General features: G+C 49.2%; 1 protein-coding gene across 1 annotated transcript in view; it reads left to right on the top strand.

Annotated features, from left to right (window-relative positions):
• LOC148107467 (small G protein signaling modulator 1-like) overlaps positions 1-17,770 on the top strand; it is an 84,427-nt gene extending 66,657 nt beyond the window's left edge. Inside the window, 8 exon segments of the mRNA XM_087857171.1 lie at positions 1,490-1,618; positions 5,410-5,592; positions 7,076-7,144; positions 8,494-8,503; positions 8,506-9,080; positions 11,026-11,150; positions 13,074-13,156; positions 17,592-17,770. Of these exon segments, the coding sequence (XP_087713297.1) occupies positions 1,490-1,618; positions 5,410-5,592; positions 7,076-7,144; positions 8,494-8,503; positions 8,506-9,080; positions 11,026-11,150; positions 13,074-13,156; positions 17,592-17,770 (1,353 nt within the window).
• The last annotated feature ends 458 nt before the right edge of the window (positions 17,771-18,228 follow it).

Raw genomic sequence — 18,228 nt, 5'->3', positions numbered from 1 at the left:
TTTTTACCCTTCTTGGTTGCATTGTTGTATTAGGGTGGACTGAGCAGCAGTATAACAAATGTCCCCACTTTTTCAGTTGCTTGACATCATGGGGTATGTTTCTTGCTCCGTGAGGAGTCCTAGGTGGGCATTCCTGGCAAGTGGGCATTTGTCCTCCCTCCAGAGGTTCAGGGGCCTTTCATTCTCATGGCCCCACCATCCTCCAGGGTTAATGGGGGGATGCAGAGTCTGAAGGGAGTACACTTGCTCCTTTAAAGCCCTGGCCTGGAAATGGCTTATAGCACATCCTGCCAGATCCCATTGGCCAGCGCCTCATCACGTGGCCACACCTAACTGCAAGGGAGGCTGGGAAATGGAGTCCAGCTGTGGGCTCCAGGACCCAAGCAGGTGGCTTTTTAATGAAGCGTTTACAGCCTCGGACACAAATAGTTCTCGGATTTTAAGCAGCTTTGACAAGGCTGTCTGCAGAATACAAGTTAAAATTTCCAACAAAGACAAAAGAATGGCTGGTTTTGCCATTGTGGTTGGGTACATCTAAGACGTGCATTAAGATGTAAAATCAGTGGGATGCCTGGCTGGCTCAGTCAGTAGAGCATGTGACTCTTGATCTCAGGGTTGTGAGTTTGAGCCCCATGCTGGGCATTGAGCTTACTTTTAAAAAATGTCACATATGCTTGTAATTTTGGAATGTAAAGAGATAGGAGGAAACAGAACCCTACTACCCTTCAGAGTAGCTTTCTAGTAGTCATTGGTACTTTCCATACACACACACACACACACACACACACACACACACACACACACACAACATGAACAGATTGGGCCTGCTGGGTGCCCAGCATGACTAATTATAACTGCAAAGTCTTTGCCTGAAAGTGAATTTTTGAAAAGAGAGTAAATCTATTGGACAATACAGCAAACAGTTGTTAAAGTCGTCTTAGTGTGCACAGGAGTCATAGTGCATGAAGAACCAGCTGGAAATGTTCATTTGGGATTGATTTGCTTTTAAGCAATTTTCTTTGAGCTGAATCAAGGTTAATAACTTTGAACTCATGCTGCCATATCGACACAATGCACAACATCGACTAAAAATTCAGTAGAAATGTTCGTTCATTCTATACTGACCTTTTGGGATTTTTTGCAAAAAAATGGGTTCACACTAGATATGTTCCGCCTCTTGGGATTTTTTTCCACCTAATAATACACTTTGAACATCTTTTTGTGTAAGTTCTCACGGATGCACGTCCTGCCCTTTCTCCTCCTGCCCTTTCGATGTGGTGTTCCCATGTAGGGATCCGTTGTTCCTCCGTCAGCGGGCAGTTGGGGGTTTTCCCATATGATGCCAGGATGGCTGTCCCGGTACACACAGCTTTGCTTATTCACAGCATGATCTCTAAAGGCCAGGTCTGAGAAGTAGGGCTGCCAGGTCACGGAGCCCTCCTTCTGGTTTTCTGTTGACCAACCCTTTACTTCCTGCCACCTACCACAGAGCTACGAGGAACGGGAGCTGCTACATCTCATCTCCTATGGCGGCATCCAGCCAGAGATCCGCAAGGCTGTGTGGCCCTTCCTCCTGGGCCACTACCAGTTCGGGATGACAGAGGCAGAAAGGAAGGAGGTTGGTTGCCCCTGATGGGCAGTGGGGTCTTTGGCAGCAAAAGGTGGGGCTGGGGGTGCTCTGGTTTCATGCTGGACCAAGATGGGGCAGGGGAACGTGGGGGAGCCAGGAAACCCCAGGGCGGGGCTGTCCGGTAGAAATACAATGCATAGCATCTTACAAAACTATAATACAGTATCACAACCAGGGCATTGACGTGTGTGTGTGTGTGTGTGTGTGTGTGTGTGTGTGTGTGTGTTTGTGTGTGTGTGTGTGTGTGTGTGTACCACCCCAGTCAACATACTGAACACTTCCGGTGCTACCAGGGTCCTCGTGTTACCCTTTTTGAGCCCCACCTCCCGGCCTAACATTTGGCAACCACCAGTCTGTTCCTCCTTCCTGCAACTTTGTCATTTGGACGATGTTGTAGAAATGGGATCATGTCGTATCTAACCTTTTGGGATTGACCTTTTCACTCAGCATAATCCCCTGGCAGTCTGTCCTTTCTATGGCCAAGAGTTCCATGGTGTCCCACAGCCTGGGTGAATCACAGTTTGACTATCCATCTGTCGGCGGATAGGTGGGTTTTGTCCTGGTTTGGGCTATTACAAAGAAAGCTGCAGTGAACATTCGTGTTTTCGTGGGAGTGTAAGTCATCATTAAACGCTCAAGGGTACAATGCTGGGACGCACACTATGCATGCTTAGTTTTGGGAGAAACTGTCCAGCTTCTGCAGCGGCTGAGCTGTGTTCTCTTCCCACCCGCAATATCCAAGTGAGCCACACCTGCACCCTCCCTGGAGTTTTGGTCTCGTTGCTGTTTTTTACGTTAGTCACTCAGACAGGTGTCAAGGAGGTTTCATTGTGGTTTTAATTTGCATTTCCCAAATGGCCAGTGACAGTGAACATCTTTGCACACGCTTACTTGGCATCTGGGTATCTTTGGTGAGGTGTCTGCTCACGTCGTTTGTCCATTCTCTAGCTGAATTGTTCGGGTTTTTACTGTTGCATTCGGGAGTTCTTAATACACTCCAGATATTCCTTCTCTGTTGGATAAATGGTTTGCAAGTATTTTCTCCCAGTCTGTGTCTTGTCTTTTCATCCTCTTAATGGGGCTTTTGCAGAACAAATGTCTAAATTTTTTATGAGGTTTAGTTTACCAATTTTTCCTCATGTACATTGAGCTTTTGGTGTCGAGTCTAAGAACGTTTTGCTTAGTTAGCCCTAGATTCCGAAGATTTTCTCTTATGTTTCTTTTCTCAAAGTTTTATAGTTGCACGTGTTACACTTATGTCTGTGATCCATTTTGAGTTCCTTTGTGTATACAGGGAGTGGTTGAGGTCGGGGTTCATTGTTTGCCTTTGACGTCCAGCGGCTTCAGCCCCATTCGACAAAATGGCCATCCTTCTTGCACTGAACTGCTTTTGTGTCCCTGTCAGCAATCAGTTGGGCCCGTTAGTGTGGATTCCCGTTCCGTTGCATTGGTCTAATGCTACCCTGCTGTGAGTCGTCTCCAGCCGATAGCACACCGGGGCACCTACGTTGATCCTGAGTGTTCGGTTAATGCTTTAGTAGTCCTGTTTCAGAAAGTAGAAAGGAACAGATGCCCATAAATATTTTTACAAATGATAAGTTCACAAGAAGTTGCAAAAACTGTGACAAAGAGGTCCTGCCGTACCCAATGGAAGCATCGCCTAGAACAGTAGCTCATTATCAAAACCGGTACGTTAGCGTGGGCACCATAGAGCTCCCTTGACTACAGGCCTCACTAGGACTTCACCAGCTTCTGCAGTATCTCGTGTGTGTGCACACGCGTGTGTGTGCGTGTGTGTGTGTGTGTGTATGGGTAGGTCTGTATCATTTTATCAAGGTGAAAGTAATTTTAATAATACATTTTATTTAACCCAACATACCCAGTATATTACCATTTCAGCCTGTAGTCAATATAAAAATTATCGAGAGATTCTGCATTCTTTTATTCATACTAAGTTCTTAAAACCTGGTGGTATTAACATTCCATATCCGAGTACCACCTGTGCTATTATACATTTGTCAGTAAGTTGACTCACTATGTATATAGCTTATTTAAAAAGATATTTGGTATCCCTGCCATCAATGGAAAACTGACATGACTTGCGTAATAGAAGGAAACCATAAAAACAAATAGGATATGACAAAAGGACATAATTCAGTTCCACGCAGATGCCGTAGCCTGCCTGAGGCCAGCTCTCTCTTTGTCAGGAGGGGGTTTCTGAAGTGTGATAGGAGGTGTTCAAGACACTGTAGCACCAGACTGACCTTCCCCGTAATCTGAAAAGTTAAAGGGGAGCTGAAAATAGAAATCACACCGTGATTCTGTATGATAAGACCCCATGCCAGTGAACTGTCTGAAATCGTCTCGGAAATAGCGGGAGGCCCCTGCCACACCTCACCCCCTTGCCTGCTGGGCTCCCGGTGAACAGGAACAGCGTTCTGGTGTGCCAGGCCCTGTGCTTGGGACCGGGGACCCAGCGGTGTGTTAGACGAGGTCCTTGCCAGGTTAGTGGGGGTCGTGCAGAGTCCGATGGAGGCAAACCCAGGGTTGTAAGAGCGCATAGGAGGCACCTCTACCAGGCAGAAGGCTTACCTGCTCTCTTTCCAGGCCATGGGGGTGAGGCAGGGCCTCTAGGAACAGGGGCCAGCCAGAGCTAAGCCCAAGGGGAGACTCGTGCATAATGCAGTGTGTGTGTGTATCTGTGTGGGGAGGGGCGGGAAGGGCATGGTGGACATGGTGGCTGGCACATAAAGGACAGGAGGGTGGGGGTGACAGTGAGAGGTGGGGCTGGGGAGGAAAAAAGAGGAGGCTGCTGAGGGGTAAACTCATAGGAGGGGCCAGGCTGGGACAAGCAGGCACCGGGAAGGAGGCTGCTGGGGTCGTCCTGGTGCAGGGTCATGGAAACCTAGCCTAGAAAGGCAGTGGGAATGGGGAGGTATGCTGGGATGAATCTTCTGGAAGTCCGTGGGAGGGAGGACAGGCCTTGGGCAGGGTGGACCCTGAGTCTCTCTCTGGAAGCCCTGAATAGCTAAAGGATTCCCCACCCCTCCCAACCTGGACACGGAGCAAGCTCCCTGCCTTCTGTCTTCATGCCTGTCCACACCCTTACTTAGATCAGCCTGTCTGTCCCGACTTGTGCCCAGAGGCCGGGCTGATTCAGAGCCTCGGTTACCCAGGCCGTGTATCAGGAACAAGGCCAGCTACCCTCCCATCCGCTGACATGCCACAAGGGAAATGCTTGAAATCTGTAGTCCTCCTGTAAGTAAAGGGAGGGGTCAGTTTTGTTCATCTTTGTATCCTCGGCACCTGGCCCTGCACAGGGCACGTGGGAGGCCCTCAGTAAATGTGGGGGGGGGGGAGGGTGGACGGGTGGTGGAGTGGGTACCTGGCACATTGTAGGTGCCTCCCGAATTAGGGGTGAATGAGTGAATGAGGAAGGAGAGAAGGTAATAAGAAAGGAAAGAAACAGTCCTCTCACTTCAGTACGCCCTGGGCTTAGTATGCTCCCTGGCTCCACGGATATTTGAATGTGTGAATGAATGAATGAATGAATGAATGAATGAATAGGAGGGAGGAAGGGAACATTGAAAGAAAGATGCAGCCTCGCGCACGTTTGTGTACCCTCAGGGCCCAGCCGGTGCCCTGCACATAGTGGGTGTCCGTTGGATGTCCATGACATCTGGGGTGTCTCTGGGGCTCAGGCTCCCAGGTCGGAGCTGGCGTCCTCGTCTGGCTTGGGCTGGCTCTCCCCAGGGCTGACCTTGTCTCTGCCCCGGCAGGTGGACGAGCAGATTCACGCGTGCTATGCGCAGACCATGGCCGAATGGCTGGGCTGTGAGGCGATCGTGCGGCAGAGGGAGCGGGAGTCCCACGCGGCTGCCTTGGCCAAATGCTCGTCAGGGGCCAGCCTGGACGGCCACCTGCACCAGATGAGGCACAGGGACGCTACCATCAGCAACGAGGTGATGGGCGGCACCCATCTGGGAGCACGGGGGTGGGGGAGGGGCGGTAAAGGCAGGGATCTGCTCCGCGTAGCTCTTGTAGGGACGGTGACGGCTGTCTGGAGCTGTCACCCCTAGCATGTGGGTGGGAGGTGACCTTGGAGTTCGAGAGACCTGCATTGGAATCCAGCCTCACCATTTTCTGGCTGCGGGGCCTCCAGCAAGCACCTTTACTTCCGGGCCTCAATTTCCACATCTGTTAAAGGGAACACCCACTGGCATAGGGGAAGTTTGTGTGCAGCTCACGTGAGATCGTGCATACAAAGCGCCTGGCACAGCGCTCGACTTTCACATATTCGGCACATGCGCGCTGAGCACCGCGTTCTGGAATGTCGGGAACGCTCCCGTGGCCACATCACACCTCTCCACCCTCACCGAAGCGCCGGCTTGGCAGCCCAAAGAAGGAGCTGAGAACAAGGTTAATTCTCTTCCCCAGCGAGGCACACTCATCGGGTTGCCAGCAGTCACGCTGCACAGCATAGCAAGCGACCACCAAAAGTCAGTGACTTCTGACAATGAGCCCTGAATGTGTCCTCGTGGGTCTGGCTCAGCGGAGCACTTCTTTTTTTTTTTTTTTTTTTAAAGATTTTATTTATTTATTTAACAGAGATAGAGACAGCCAGCAAGAGAGGGAACACAGCAGGGGGAGTGGGAGAGGAAGAAGCAGGCTCATAGTGGAGGAGCCTGATGTGGGGCTCGATCCCATAACGCCGGGATCACGCCCTGAGCCGAAGGCAGACGCTTAACCGCTGTGCCACCCAGGCGCCCCAGCGGAGCACTTCTGAGTGGGGCTGGCAGGGCTCACTCTTGCCCGCTGTCAGCGCCTGGTCCGCTAAAAGGTTTCTTGATCTTCGCTGGGCTCTCTGCCATGTCTGGGGTGACCGGGATGTGCCCCACATGTCCCATCGTCCAGCAGGCAGAGCTGGGCATGTTCTCATAGTGAACGCAGATCATAGACAAAGTGGAGATACACGAGGGCTGGTTAAACGTCTGCCCTGGCAAGGTTGCTCACATCCCCGGGCTGCCGCAGGTCCCAGGGCCAAGCCTCGCAGCCGAGTAGGCAGGAATGAGAAGTTCTAAGGGCAAAAGCATGTAGACAAAGGAATAAAAAAATCAGGCCATTAGTGCCAACCAGTCACTGGGAGTTGAACTTAAATAGTAGGCGGAAGTCTCAAGTACAGGGCAATTAAAGGTAGGGTTTTGCGGTTGCAGGAGTGGGAACTGGGGTCCCCTGGCTGCTGTGTGGCCCTGAGGCTCCAGGGAGCAGAGGGATACCCCCCCCCACTCTCATTGTACAGATAGGAGGCTGAGGCCCTGAAGGGACCTGCCCAAGTCAGGAATAGAGATGAGGCCGCACTTACAGAATCCCTGCCTGAGCTGAGAGCAGGGCCCCAAAGCCGGGATACAGCCTCACCCCTGCTCTCTCGGCCCCTTTTTCTATCAGTCCTCCCAGAGCTGCAGTTCAGGCCGCCAGCATGTCTGCCTGCAGAGTGACTCCAGCAGCAGCACACAGGTGACCTTCCAGAGGCCCCGCCCCTTCCCCATCCTCCCCTTCCCCCACCCACCCTCTCCCTCCAACCTGGAGTAAAGGGATGGGAGGTCCATCATCTATAGGTCACCTAGGGTTTATTTGTTTTAGCTTTTCATGCTAGCATTAAAAATGGAGTTTTTAGGCACACAAGTAATATATGAATCTCTTCTCCCTGTAAAAAATTAAAGTATTGCAGAAAAAGCTAAATTTGGCTTTGATCATTCCTAATACCCACTTGCCCTCCCTAGAAATAGCATCATTTTGCTGTGTGTGCTGTCAGACCCTACTGATTGCCTGTACGTACACAGAAATATGTACACGGTATATAGAGGACATATTGCAATGTTTGGTAATTTTTGAAAATTTCTACATAAATGCCATCATGCGTGTTGGTCCACAGCTTTCCATTTTATTCAGTGAAATGTTAACTCGTCTCATGTGATATTAAATAAAAAAGCAAAGCCCCCAAAATAGGTGTACTATGTCACCTCTTGCATAACAAGAGGGAATATTAATATTAATATACCTATTTTCAAAAACAATGGATGAATAAGCCAGAAATGAATCAGAATGGTCGCCTGCAGGAGTCAAGGGAGGGCTCAGGAAAAGAAGCTACATTTCCCTGAATAGCCCTTGTTTCCTAGTTCCAACTTTGGGGTTAGGGACATTTTTTTTTTTTGCATAATTTAAAACAGTTGAATCTAGAAGAAATTTTGAAAAACCAAAAACGTGATTTTAACAGCAAATCAGATTGGTGACATAAACACACAGAGAAGAAATACTTCGTGTTCCCTTGGAACATGGTCTTACATCCTTGATAGGATCTGACCTCAGGACACAAAGAACCACAGAACAATCTTTGAGATGTATCCTGGAGGCTTTTCCATGGTAGTTCATACATTATCAAAGTACTTTTGAAAATTAATCCGTAACAGCCAAGCACGTGGATATACTATGCTGTTTCTAGCCTGTTCCTTCTGTTTTTAACCAATTTTTTGCTTTAAAAACTATGTGCCTATCATTTTGTGTGATGAAAGTTACGCTCCTTGCCACTTGAATTCCCTAGTACTCTCTCCTCAGGCAATTTCAGTGCTTCCTTATTTCTGGATTATTCTATGCATTTCCATGCAATAGGTCACTTTTTTTATTTTTCACAGCGGGAGCTTGTATCATACCTGGTTCCACCCCATCCTTTTCCCCAACTGTATAGTATTCCACGTGCATGTTCCATATTTGAACCAGTCCCCTGCTGATGGATATTTAGGCGGCTGCTGGAACCAGGCCACAGGGGACATTCTCTGTCTGTCTGTTTTTGTGCACCTCGTCTTCAGGTGTTTGAGTCTGTGACAAAGTGGAGCAAGTCGAGGCAGAAGGCAGGTTGGAGGAGAAACAGCCCAAGATCCCCAATGGGAACCTGGTGAATGGCACCTGTTTCCCAGACTCTGGCCATCCCTCCTCCCACAACGTCTCCTCGGGCCTCTCGGAGCACTCGGAGCCCAGCCTGAGCACAGAAGACAGTGTCATGGACACCCAACAGAATGCCCCCCTGGCACTTCGGCCTGGGGACAGCAGCGTGGAGAACGGGCAGAGCAGTGAGGCCACCACCTCCTGGGATGAGGCCCCCCATGAGGAGCTGGCCATGCAGGACAGCCTGGAGAGCGACCTCCTCGCCAACAAGAGCATGGACGAGTTCATGTCCTTCACCGGCAGCATGGACGTGGCCCTGCCCGTGGAGGGGGCTGCCATGGAGGGCTGGGGGGGCGGTGAGGTGGAGAAGCACAGCCAGGTGGACAGTGAGGACAAGCTCTCAGAAGAACCCGAGATGGAAAGTCTCTTCCCCGCCCTGGCTTCTCTGGCCGTGGCCGTTTCTGCCAACAACGAGGCATCACCCGTGTCCTCCAGCGGCGTCACTTACTCTGTAAGTCACCAGGATTCTCCTCCACTCCGTGTTCTCACCTAACAGCTGCGGGAGGGTGGGCGTGTCCCACAAGCCTCAGTTTCCCAGCACGACCTCTGCTCTGTTACATTTTCCCAGGCACAGAGGCTGCACTGGAAAAGCCCCTTTGGGAGGGAGGACAATATCATACCAGGCTCTGCTGTTCAAACCACCCCAGGTTCAATCCCAGCTGAGGCACGCCACTTCATGTCTCTGAGCCTCAGTTTCCCTATCAGTCGAGTACCCTCTCTCTTGAGCTGTTCTCAGAATTAGTGAGTCCGGTCCTCCATGCCTGACATGCGGTGACCTCTCAGTCAATAGCAGCCTTGAGGATGAGTATCTTGGCGTACGATCAGGTCCAACGTCCTTTAAATCCTCAAGTTTGCTTTCTTGCCAGAAGGTCCAAGCCAAAGGATGTCAACTGAACGGGAGGTTTTCGGAGCCAGGAGTTGTGTTTCCATTTTCCTTTGAAGAACTTGTTATTTCTATCTAAGATACACATGCCCATAGTTTGTAGAGTCAAACAGACAAGGCTGAATAGGAAATCAGAAGTGCCCCCCACCTGCCCCCGTGGAGCCCTCCCCAGAGGTCATAGTGGTTACTTACTCTGCCCAAGTTATCTGGTGTTTACCCCTGTGTCCGTAAATAACATACTTGTATTGCTACTTCTTGATCTTTTTTTTCCCCTTTTTTTCTGCAATTCCAGACATTCCACACCCACACCCTCGCCCCATAAGTGACACCTTCCCATCCCCATCCATCCACTACAGTTACAATGATTTCAGTTAAATGGCTCTTGTTCACACTCGTATAACAACAGAATGTATACACCACGTAGGAAGCACTATTTCTTTTTCTTTCCTACAAAAACAATTTTGTTTTCCCCGGATGCATTTTGATTTCCTTATCTCTGTTGTCTTTTCCTACGTTTGCTACGTATGGGTCATCACTCCATGCCCCCAGCCTCCGCACTCTGCCAGTTTTCTAAATCTCTCCTGGAACACTGCGGACACATGAGGTTTTCTGTTCATTTGTATGTCTCGCGAAGTCTCTCCAGTGGCCTTCCCCGGTCCACTGCTCCCAATGGATAGCTGTCATCTTAGATTTTTCTCCACCTGTACATGGAGGTTACTTTTGCTTTTGAATTATGCACCTGTGTATGTTGTAAATCTGATTCAAAGCTGTTAATTATCCAGAGAGATCTATTTTACAGTTCATCTGACACCTTGATTCAAAACAGGCAGCTGTCCTTGAGAACCCAAATGTTAGTTTTTCTTCCGGGGTTCCCTTACCAGGGATGGGGCTTTTGAGGGGGTCCCACCTTCATGCAGGAAAGTCTCTTATTAGATTCCTTACCTTAGGGGAGAAAGACCCCAAAACCATTCAACCCAAGCTTATGTTTTGCCAATTTGGAAGCTTCCTTCAAGGCAGAAGCCAGATTTGGTATTTTCTTGCCTTTCTGGGTTAAATTTTGGCCTTGGAATGTTCCGTATTTTTCTTGCCATATCATTGGACCTTTTCATCAGGTGGGGTCAAGGCAGTAAGTCCAGCATATGGTGGGAACCAGACTCCCGCTCGCTTCCTCCCTTCTTCCTGTCCGGTGTTCAGTGGGGGAGGGTCGCTGCCCCTCCAGCTGGTTATAACCCTCGTCCACTCAACGGGGACCATTCGTCTGTGCACCTTAGAGAATTGTTCTGTCTTATAGAAGGGAGAAAAGCTAAAAGAACTTCCATCCCACAAAGTGAAAAGAGGCTTTCGGGGGAAACAACAGAAACGAAATCAAACACCCACCCGGGCCAGGGAGAGGACATGCTTTTCAGTGGCAGCAGGAGAGGGCGAGGAGGGAGGAGGGAGAACCCTTGGAATCCCACCTCTGGGAGGAGTTGGGGTGTAACTGTTCCTTCCTCCCCGTCCCCTGGGTCTGCAGCCGGAGCTCCTGGACCTGTACACGGTGAACCTGCACCGCATCGAGAAGGACGTGCAGAGGTGTGACCGCAACTAGTGGTACTTCACGCCCGCCAACCTGGAGAAGCTGTGCAACATCATGTGCAGGTGGGGGGATGGGGAGGTCTGCGGGGGGGGGGGCGGGAGGGGTGGCAGAGACGGGGCTCACAGGGAGCCCAGCCGGACGGCAGCCTCTGCCCCTGGCACCTTGCCCACCTGGCGTTTACACCAGCCCACGCTGACAATAAGATAACAATCCGAGCAATGATCACAACAGGGAGCATTTATTAAGCACTTACTGTATACAGGCACTCTCCTGAGCCCTTCACTAAACACTGTTTCATCTCGTCCTCACAGCAAGCCCGTGGGGTGAAGTGTTACCCCCGTCCACAGGGGAGGAGATGGAGGTTGAAGGCCAGCGCTTTGCTCCCGTCCCCCAGCGGGCAGTTGGCTGAGCAGGAGCTCGTACTCACGTCTCTCGGGCTCCAGAGTCTTGTGCTTTGTTTCCTTAAGCCAAGACCTGGAGCCTCTCATTACTTTTCACTACATACTGAATATTTTCTTTCTTAAAATAAGAAGGTAACTCAGGCTTATTAAAAACCTCAATCACCCAGCGAAACCACAAGTTCCTAAGGTCTAAAGAGAAGCTGCTTCCCTCTCCAGTCATAATGCCCCCTCGCCTAGAAGAAACTACTGCTAACAATTGAGTAAACATCCTCCCAAGCCATGTGTATATTTATGTGTAAATAACATAATATAGTGTGTATTATATAATATCACATGAGTACATATGTGTTTTAATGTTTTTTTATTTTATCTATATGGGATTAATACTCTGTCTTCTACGAATTGCTTTATACACTTAATCATGCATCGTGGGCATCTCTCCAGGCTGCTCTAACTCAGGGTTAGGGCTATACTAGTGTAGCCCACAGGCCAAATCCGGCCCACCACTCATTTTTGTAAATAAAGCTTTATTAGAACCCAGCCATGCCCATTCGTTCGCATAGTCTCTATGATTGCTTCTGCAGAGTTGAGTAGTTGAGACAGAGAACGCACGGCGTGCAAAGCTGAAAATAATTATTATCCGGACCTCTCAGGAAAGGTGTGCCAATCCCTGCTCTAACTCATTTTTATTAATAAGTACTATCCCTTAACTATTCTATTTTACAGTCTCCTAAGCAATCATTGCCTCTCAAAATTGAGTTGAGGAGATACAAATATAATGAACTTTAATATAGTATGTTACATTAAAATGAAAAGGTGCTGGGGAAGAAGGAAGGATAAACCAACCTTTTCTGGGTTATGGCCTTGGAAGAAATCATGGAAGGCCTCACAGAGGAGGTGACATTCAAGATGGCCTTTGACAAAATTAGGAGAGACTCAAGAAACCACTTGGCATATATGTACTCTGTGGTGAGGCCACCTGGGTTCAGATCCTGCCTCTGCCATTTATTATTAGGTGTATGACTCTATGCATGTCACTTGTGTCTCTGGCCTCAGTCTCCTCATCTGTAAAACGGGATATGATAATACCTTTCTCATATGATTATTTTGAGAATTTCATGGTGTAATACATTTTTAGTGGCTGAGTATACAGTAAATGCTCAGTAGATATTAGTTATTATTAAGGGGGCAGATGGGAACTCCAGGCACAGAACTGCTAGGGCAAAGCACAGGGGCATGAATGTGTGCCTGAGAGGAGGAAGTACCAGGAGGTGGTGGGGCTGTGATGGGGAGGAGACAGTGAATGCCGTGTACCCCCAGCGAAGGGGTTTGCATGTTGTCTTGTCATAGTGGGGGGCCTGTGAACATGTGGTGCTTTGAGTTGGGCTTTAGGAAGGCCATCGTGGTGCCTGAGAATAGGATATTTGAAGCGTGTCAGATGGGGGAAGGGAATGAAGGTGGGAGCTGAAGGAATGAGTGGTCCAGGTGAGGGGTGGGGAACTGCGTCAGGGAGGAGGGAGAGGACGAGCGGGTTGGAGAGACAGGTCGTGAGTGCCATCCTTGGGCCCCTTGTCTCTCTTGAAGCTACATCTGGCAGCACATTGAGATCGGCTATGTCCAGGGCATACGTGACCTCCTGGCTCCACTGTTGGTCATCCTGGATGACGGTGAGTATGTCCTCCCCACTCAGGGCCAGGGGTGCAATTTTCTCCCTACTGCAGAGGAGGGGATGTGAACCTCATTTTGTGACTCCATGGAATGGGTCAGTGCAGGTGCTCAGAGGACCTGTTGGTGACCACACCAAGGTCCTAGTAAAATAAAAAGTTCGTTCCACATTAGCCAACACTTATCGCCAGGTGCCCAACACCCCGCCAGGCCTTCGCTAGCCACTGATTGTACAAACGTGAATGGGAACAAAGAAAAACCCAGGCCCAGATGTCTTCACTGATGAATTAATACCAGTTCTTCACAAACTCTTCCAAAAGGTAGAATAGGAGGGAATACGTTCCGACTCACTCTATAAGACCATTCCTTATATGAGGACCCATTGGTACCTTGATACCTATACCAGACAAAGATGTCACAAGAAAAGAAAACTACAGACTGATGTCCTCTATGAATATAAAGACAAAAATCCTTAGCAAAACACTTGCAAACTGAATCCAGCAAGATATAGTAGGACTATAGACCATGGCCAAATGGGATTTATCCCAGAAACGCAGGCTGGTTCAACGAATGAAAATGAATCCATGTAATTCACTATACTAATAGAATTAAGGACAAAAATGACATGGTCATCTTAATTGACGAGGAAATGGCATTTGACCAAATCCGACACCCTTTCATGTTAAAAACACTCTACAAACTAGAAATAGAAGGAAACTTTCTAAACACGATAAAAGGCACCTAAGAAAAACCTACGGCTATTTCATACTCAATGGTGAATGACTGAATGCTTTCCTCCTAAGATTAGGAAAAAGATAAGGATGTCCACTTTTGCTACAGAAGATTCTAGCCAGGACAATTAGGGAAGCAAAAGAAATAAAAGGTAGCATACTGGAAAGGAAGTAAAACTATCTATTTGCAGATGATGTGATTTTTGCATATAGTAATCCCAAGAAATAAGAAAAAAAGTATTGGAGGGGTGCCTGGGTGGCTTAGTAGGTTAAACATCTGACTCTTGATTTCGACTCTGGTCGTGATCTCCAGGTTGTGAGATCGAGCCCTGTGTCAGGCTCCACACTGGGCATGGAGTCTGCTTAAAATTCTCTCTTCCTCTCCTGCTTCCCTCCCCCCCCCCCAAAAAAAAATATTGGCGCTAATAAAAAAGTTCAGCAAGGTTGGAAGATACAAGATATATATACAAAAGTCAGTGGTACTTCTATACACGTGCGTTGAACAATCCGAAAGCGAAATTAGGAAGGCAATTCCAATTGTAATAGCATCTTAGAAGATATTTATGAATAAACTTAACAGAAGAAGTGAAAGACTCGCAGGTTCAATTCCAGACTGCTGTGATACAGCAAATATTGCAATAAAGCGAGTCAAATGAATTGTTTGATTTCCCAGCGCATATACAAGTTGTGTTTACACCACACTGTAGTCTGTTAAGTGTGCAGTGGCATTATGTCTAGAAAAATAATGTACTTACCTTATTTTAAAAATACTTTATTGCTAAAAGAAAAAAAAAATACTAACCATCATCTGCGCTCCCGGCGAGTCATAATCACTGATTACAGATCACTGTAACAAACACGATAATAATGAAAACATTTGAAACAGTGCAGGTATTACCCAAATGTGACACAGAGACACAAAGTGAGCAAATGCCGTTGGAAAAATGGTGCTGATAGACTTGCTCGATGCTACAAACCTTTAATTTGTAAAAAAAAAAAAAAAAAAAAGCGGTATCAGAGAAGTGCAATAAAACAAGTATGCCTATATACCAAACCTGTAAAACACTGTTAACAAAATTAAAGATCTAGGGACCCCTGGGTGGCTCGGTCAGGTGAGCGTCTGCCTTCGGCTCAAGTCATGATCTCAGGGTCCTAGGATTGAGCCCCATGTCGGGCTCCCTGCTCATTGGGGAGCCTGCTTCTCCCTCTCCCTCTACTCCTCCTCCCTGCTCACGTACTCTGTCTCTCTCAAATAAACAAAAGCTTTAAAAAAATTAAAAGATCTAAGTAAATGGAAAGACATGTCATGTTTGTGAATTAGAAGACTTGGTAGTGTTAAGACGGCAGTACTCTCCAAATTGACTAGAGTCAGTGTGATCCCTATCGATATCCCAGCTGCATTTTTTGTACAAATGGACAAGCTGACTCTAATGCGGATAGCATTTCGGTGGAAACCTGGCGGTGAACTCCAGGTAGTGCATTCACCTCTCCGGTTCTCCCCCACCCCCGCCCCCACCCTGAACAGGGCCCCAGAGCTGAGTGCCTTTGCACTTGCCCTCCTCACCTTTTGGAAGGCTGTTCCTCTTCTTCCCAAAGGAGCAATCTCTCCCGTGTGCTACCACCTCTAACAAAAAGTGAAAATAATTATTCTGCCTGTATATTTAGCTCCTGTATGCAAAATTGACTCGGGATCATAAAAAGCTGCCTTTCTCTGCCGAGGCCTGTAATAAACACGTGTTGTACATTTCAGAAATCAGACGGGCCTGTGCTTTACTTCTGACACTTTTGGCTCTGCTCCCTTGGGCAGGAATCTCGGCCCCCTCACCAGTTTCTTTCACCTCCACGCAGTCCCTCCCCTGGACGTGGCATGAGTCTTTGTGGCAGTACATATGCCGATTCCTATTCAGTCAGCTTTGTGCCTGGAAGGTCAGAGGACGCCCTTCTCCTACACCAAATCCCAATTCCCCACCTGCGCTTAAGGGCTCTGCGTGGTCTGCTTTGTGCCTGACTTTTTGAGCTCAATTCGGACTCTTCTTCTCCTGGGTTACCTGCTCCTTTGGCCTTCGTCCTGTATGTGGGGCATGTCAACCTGTGCCTCCTTGTCCCTCTGCTTGGGAAGGCTCTTCCTTTGGACCATTTCCCTTGTGGTTACGAGATGCATCAACTCACACATCACACCTCAGAGAAGAGATGGTATCCAGCCCCCCGCCCCCCAGTCTTTGAGAGTGGTGCAGACACTGTCCACCACACCACCCTTCATGAGCTCCGCTTTGACTCCTCTTACTTACTTGTCTGCTTTTTGCCCTGTCTCCCCCATTGGGTGGGAAGCTCAGTGAGGTCTAGTTTAGTTCACGCCAGTGGTGCCTGGCACATGGCCACTCAGTAAACTCTAGTGGACAAATGTCTTGTTTCTCCAACTAGATTGTAAGCTCTTGAGCAGTGGGACAGCTTGTCCTTCCTTTGACTCCTTCTCCATAGTGCCTGGCACATAGGAAGTGCCCGGTGAGCGCCGCTTCATAGCTTGTTGAATGTGGTTGACTGTCATTTAGGGGACAGCGACTGAAGAGGAAGGCATCTAGAGTCACAAGTTTCCAAGTGCCGCTGTAAATGTGCTCTCACATGCTATGTAAACATGGGGAGCCCGTGACATGGGACAAGCTTTGATCTGGATTCTAGTTCCACTGCTACCACTAACCAGCGGGCATCCTTGGGCAAGTTTTTTTACGTATTCTTCAAGGGAGCAAGTCCCCTAGACCCCCTCAGCTCTCACCCCTGTGAGTATGGGAGTAAAGTGAGGGGCCACCTAAGGCTTCCTCTCAGCTCTAAATTCTGACCGCCATCCTTTGAGGCCAGGACCATCCCCAGCATCAGGTGGTTTCCGCTTGGTTTTTTGAACATTTACTAATATCCATAGCTTAATCCTATGCAATAAGAGGCGTCGTTCTTTCCAGGACAGACAACAGGTGCAAAGGTCAGCGGCATAGAGATGTCACTGAGAAGTTGGGTCGGAGGTGTAGGCAAGAGGAGGGCCCCGTAGCTGGAGAACGGAGGTGGAAGGCTGGGTCCTGCCCTGCGGTTTCTTGCGGGTTGCTCCCGTGAATGCTTGAAACGCGAAATGCGCGTGGTTCATTTGTGAGAACTGGCCTTGAAAAGCAATCTGGTGACGGAGGTGAGGAGGGCAATGAGTGGGCAAAAGTTGAATTTTGCAATCAAGTTAAATTCCAGGCCTCGTCGTGTACAGCTTCAACACACCCTCCACAGAGGGAAAGGAAAAGCTGGTTCGCGAAATTGTTCCAGTGAGCGCTTGGGCTGATGCCCGCCGCCCCCGCCTCCCCTCGCTGCGCACGAATTGTGGGGGCTTTCTAGATGGCTTTAGGACATATCCCTTGTGAATGGCAAATGTGTATATGAATAAAAAATGAGTCGGGCACATGCCCAAAGCTCGTGGGGGGACGGCGGTGCCTGTGCACCTTCCTCAGCTGCTCGCACTGGCGCCTCTGCTGGGTCCCACCTACACATTTCTCTTCCCTGGGCTCCGGGGCTAATCTGAGCCGGGGCCCCGCCGGGGACCGTGGTCGCAGGCCACAGTGGGGGGCTCTGAAAGGGTTCTTGTGAGCCTTCTATCCAGGGTGCTGGGTGCCCCGTGTGTCCACCGAAGGCACCGAGGCGCGCATTGCCCCCCCCCCCTTTCTTTTTCCCTGTCAAGTCACTGCAGCTCTTTTGAGTGCTGTGCGCCTCGCCTTCCCCACGGAGCACCCCAGGCCCCCGCACTGGCACTGGAGCTTGTGTGCCGAGGGTCCCGACCCCCGGCCTAACTTCTTGGTCCCCTTGGCAGGAATGTGCTGGCCCTTCTTCCGGCTGTGGTCAGAGTCCGGTCACGCCTAGATGGTTTCTGTGAATCCTGGGCGGCCGCCTACACCGCCTCCCAAAGCCGGGTTCCTCCCCCGACCGCTGCAGCCGACGACTTCCACGTTCACAAGCCCCGAGTGGCCAGAACGGCTGCGCCTCTTTTTGTAGACTTACCGGGGGGATGCGTGTGCTCGCCTGGGCCGGCAGCTTTGGTCGCTGCCAGGGCGCCATCAGGACTGGCTTCCTTTCCCTTCCTCGACACGTTCAAGGTGCTGAAGCCACGTGGCATTTTTGCTGGCGTCCACACTGTGCTTAGTGAAGCGTCCCTGAGAAGGGAAGTTACCTCCCGTTTGAAAACCATCCCAAACTATAGCTTGAGAGTATGGGAGGTTGATATGAACTTTATCTAAGAATGTTCGGAGCTTTTAAACAAATTAACTTAAAAATAAAATTGACTTTCTTTAGAATTGTTAAGTTGAGAAAAAAGTTTAAGC

Source organism: Ursus americanus, chromosome 30 (assembly GCF_024610735.1).
Source record: "Ursus americanus isolate L20-20 chromosome 30, mUrsAme1.1.p, whole genome shotgun sequence".
NCBI lineage: Eukaryota > Metazoa > Chordata > Mammalia > Carnivora > Ursidae > Ursus > Ursus americanus.
Note: the sequence above shows the minus strand (reverse complement) of the source record. Positions and strands in the feature narration are given on the sequence as shown.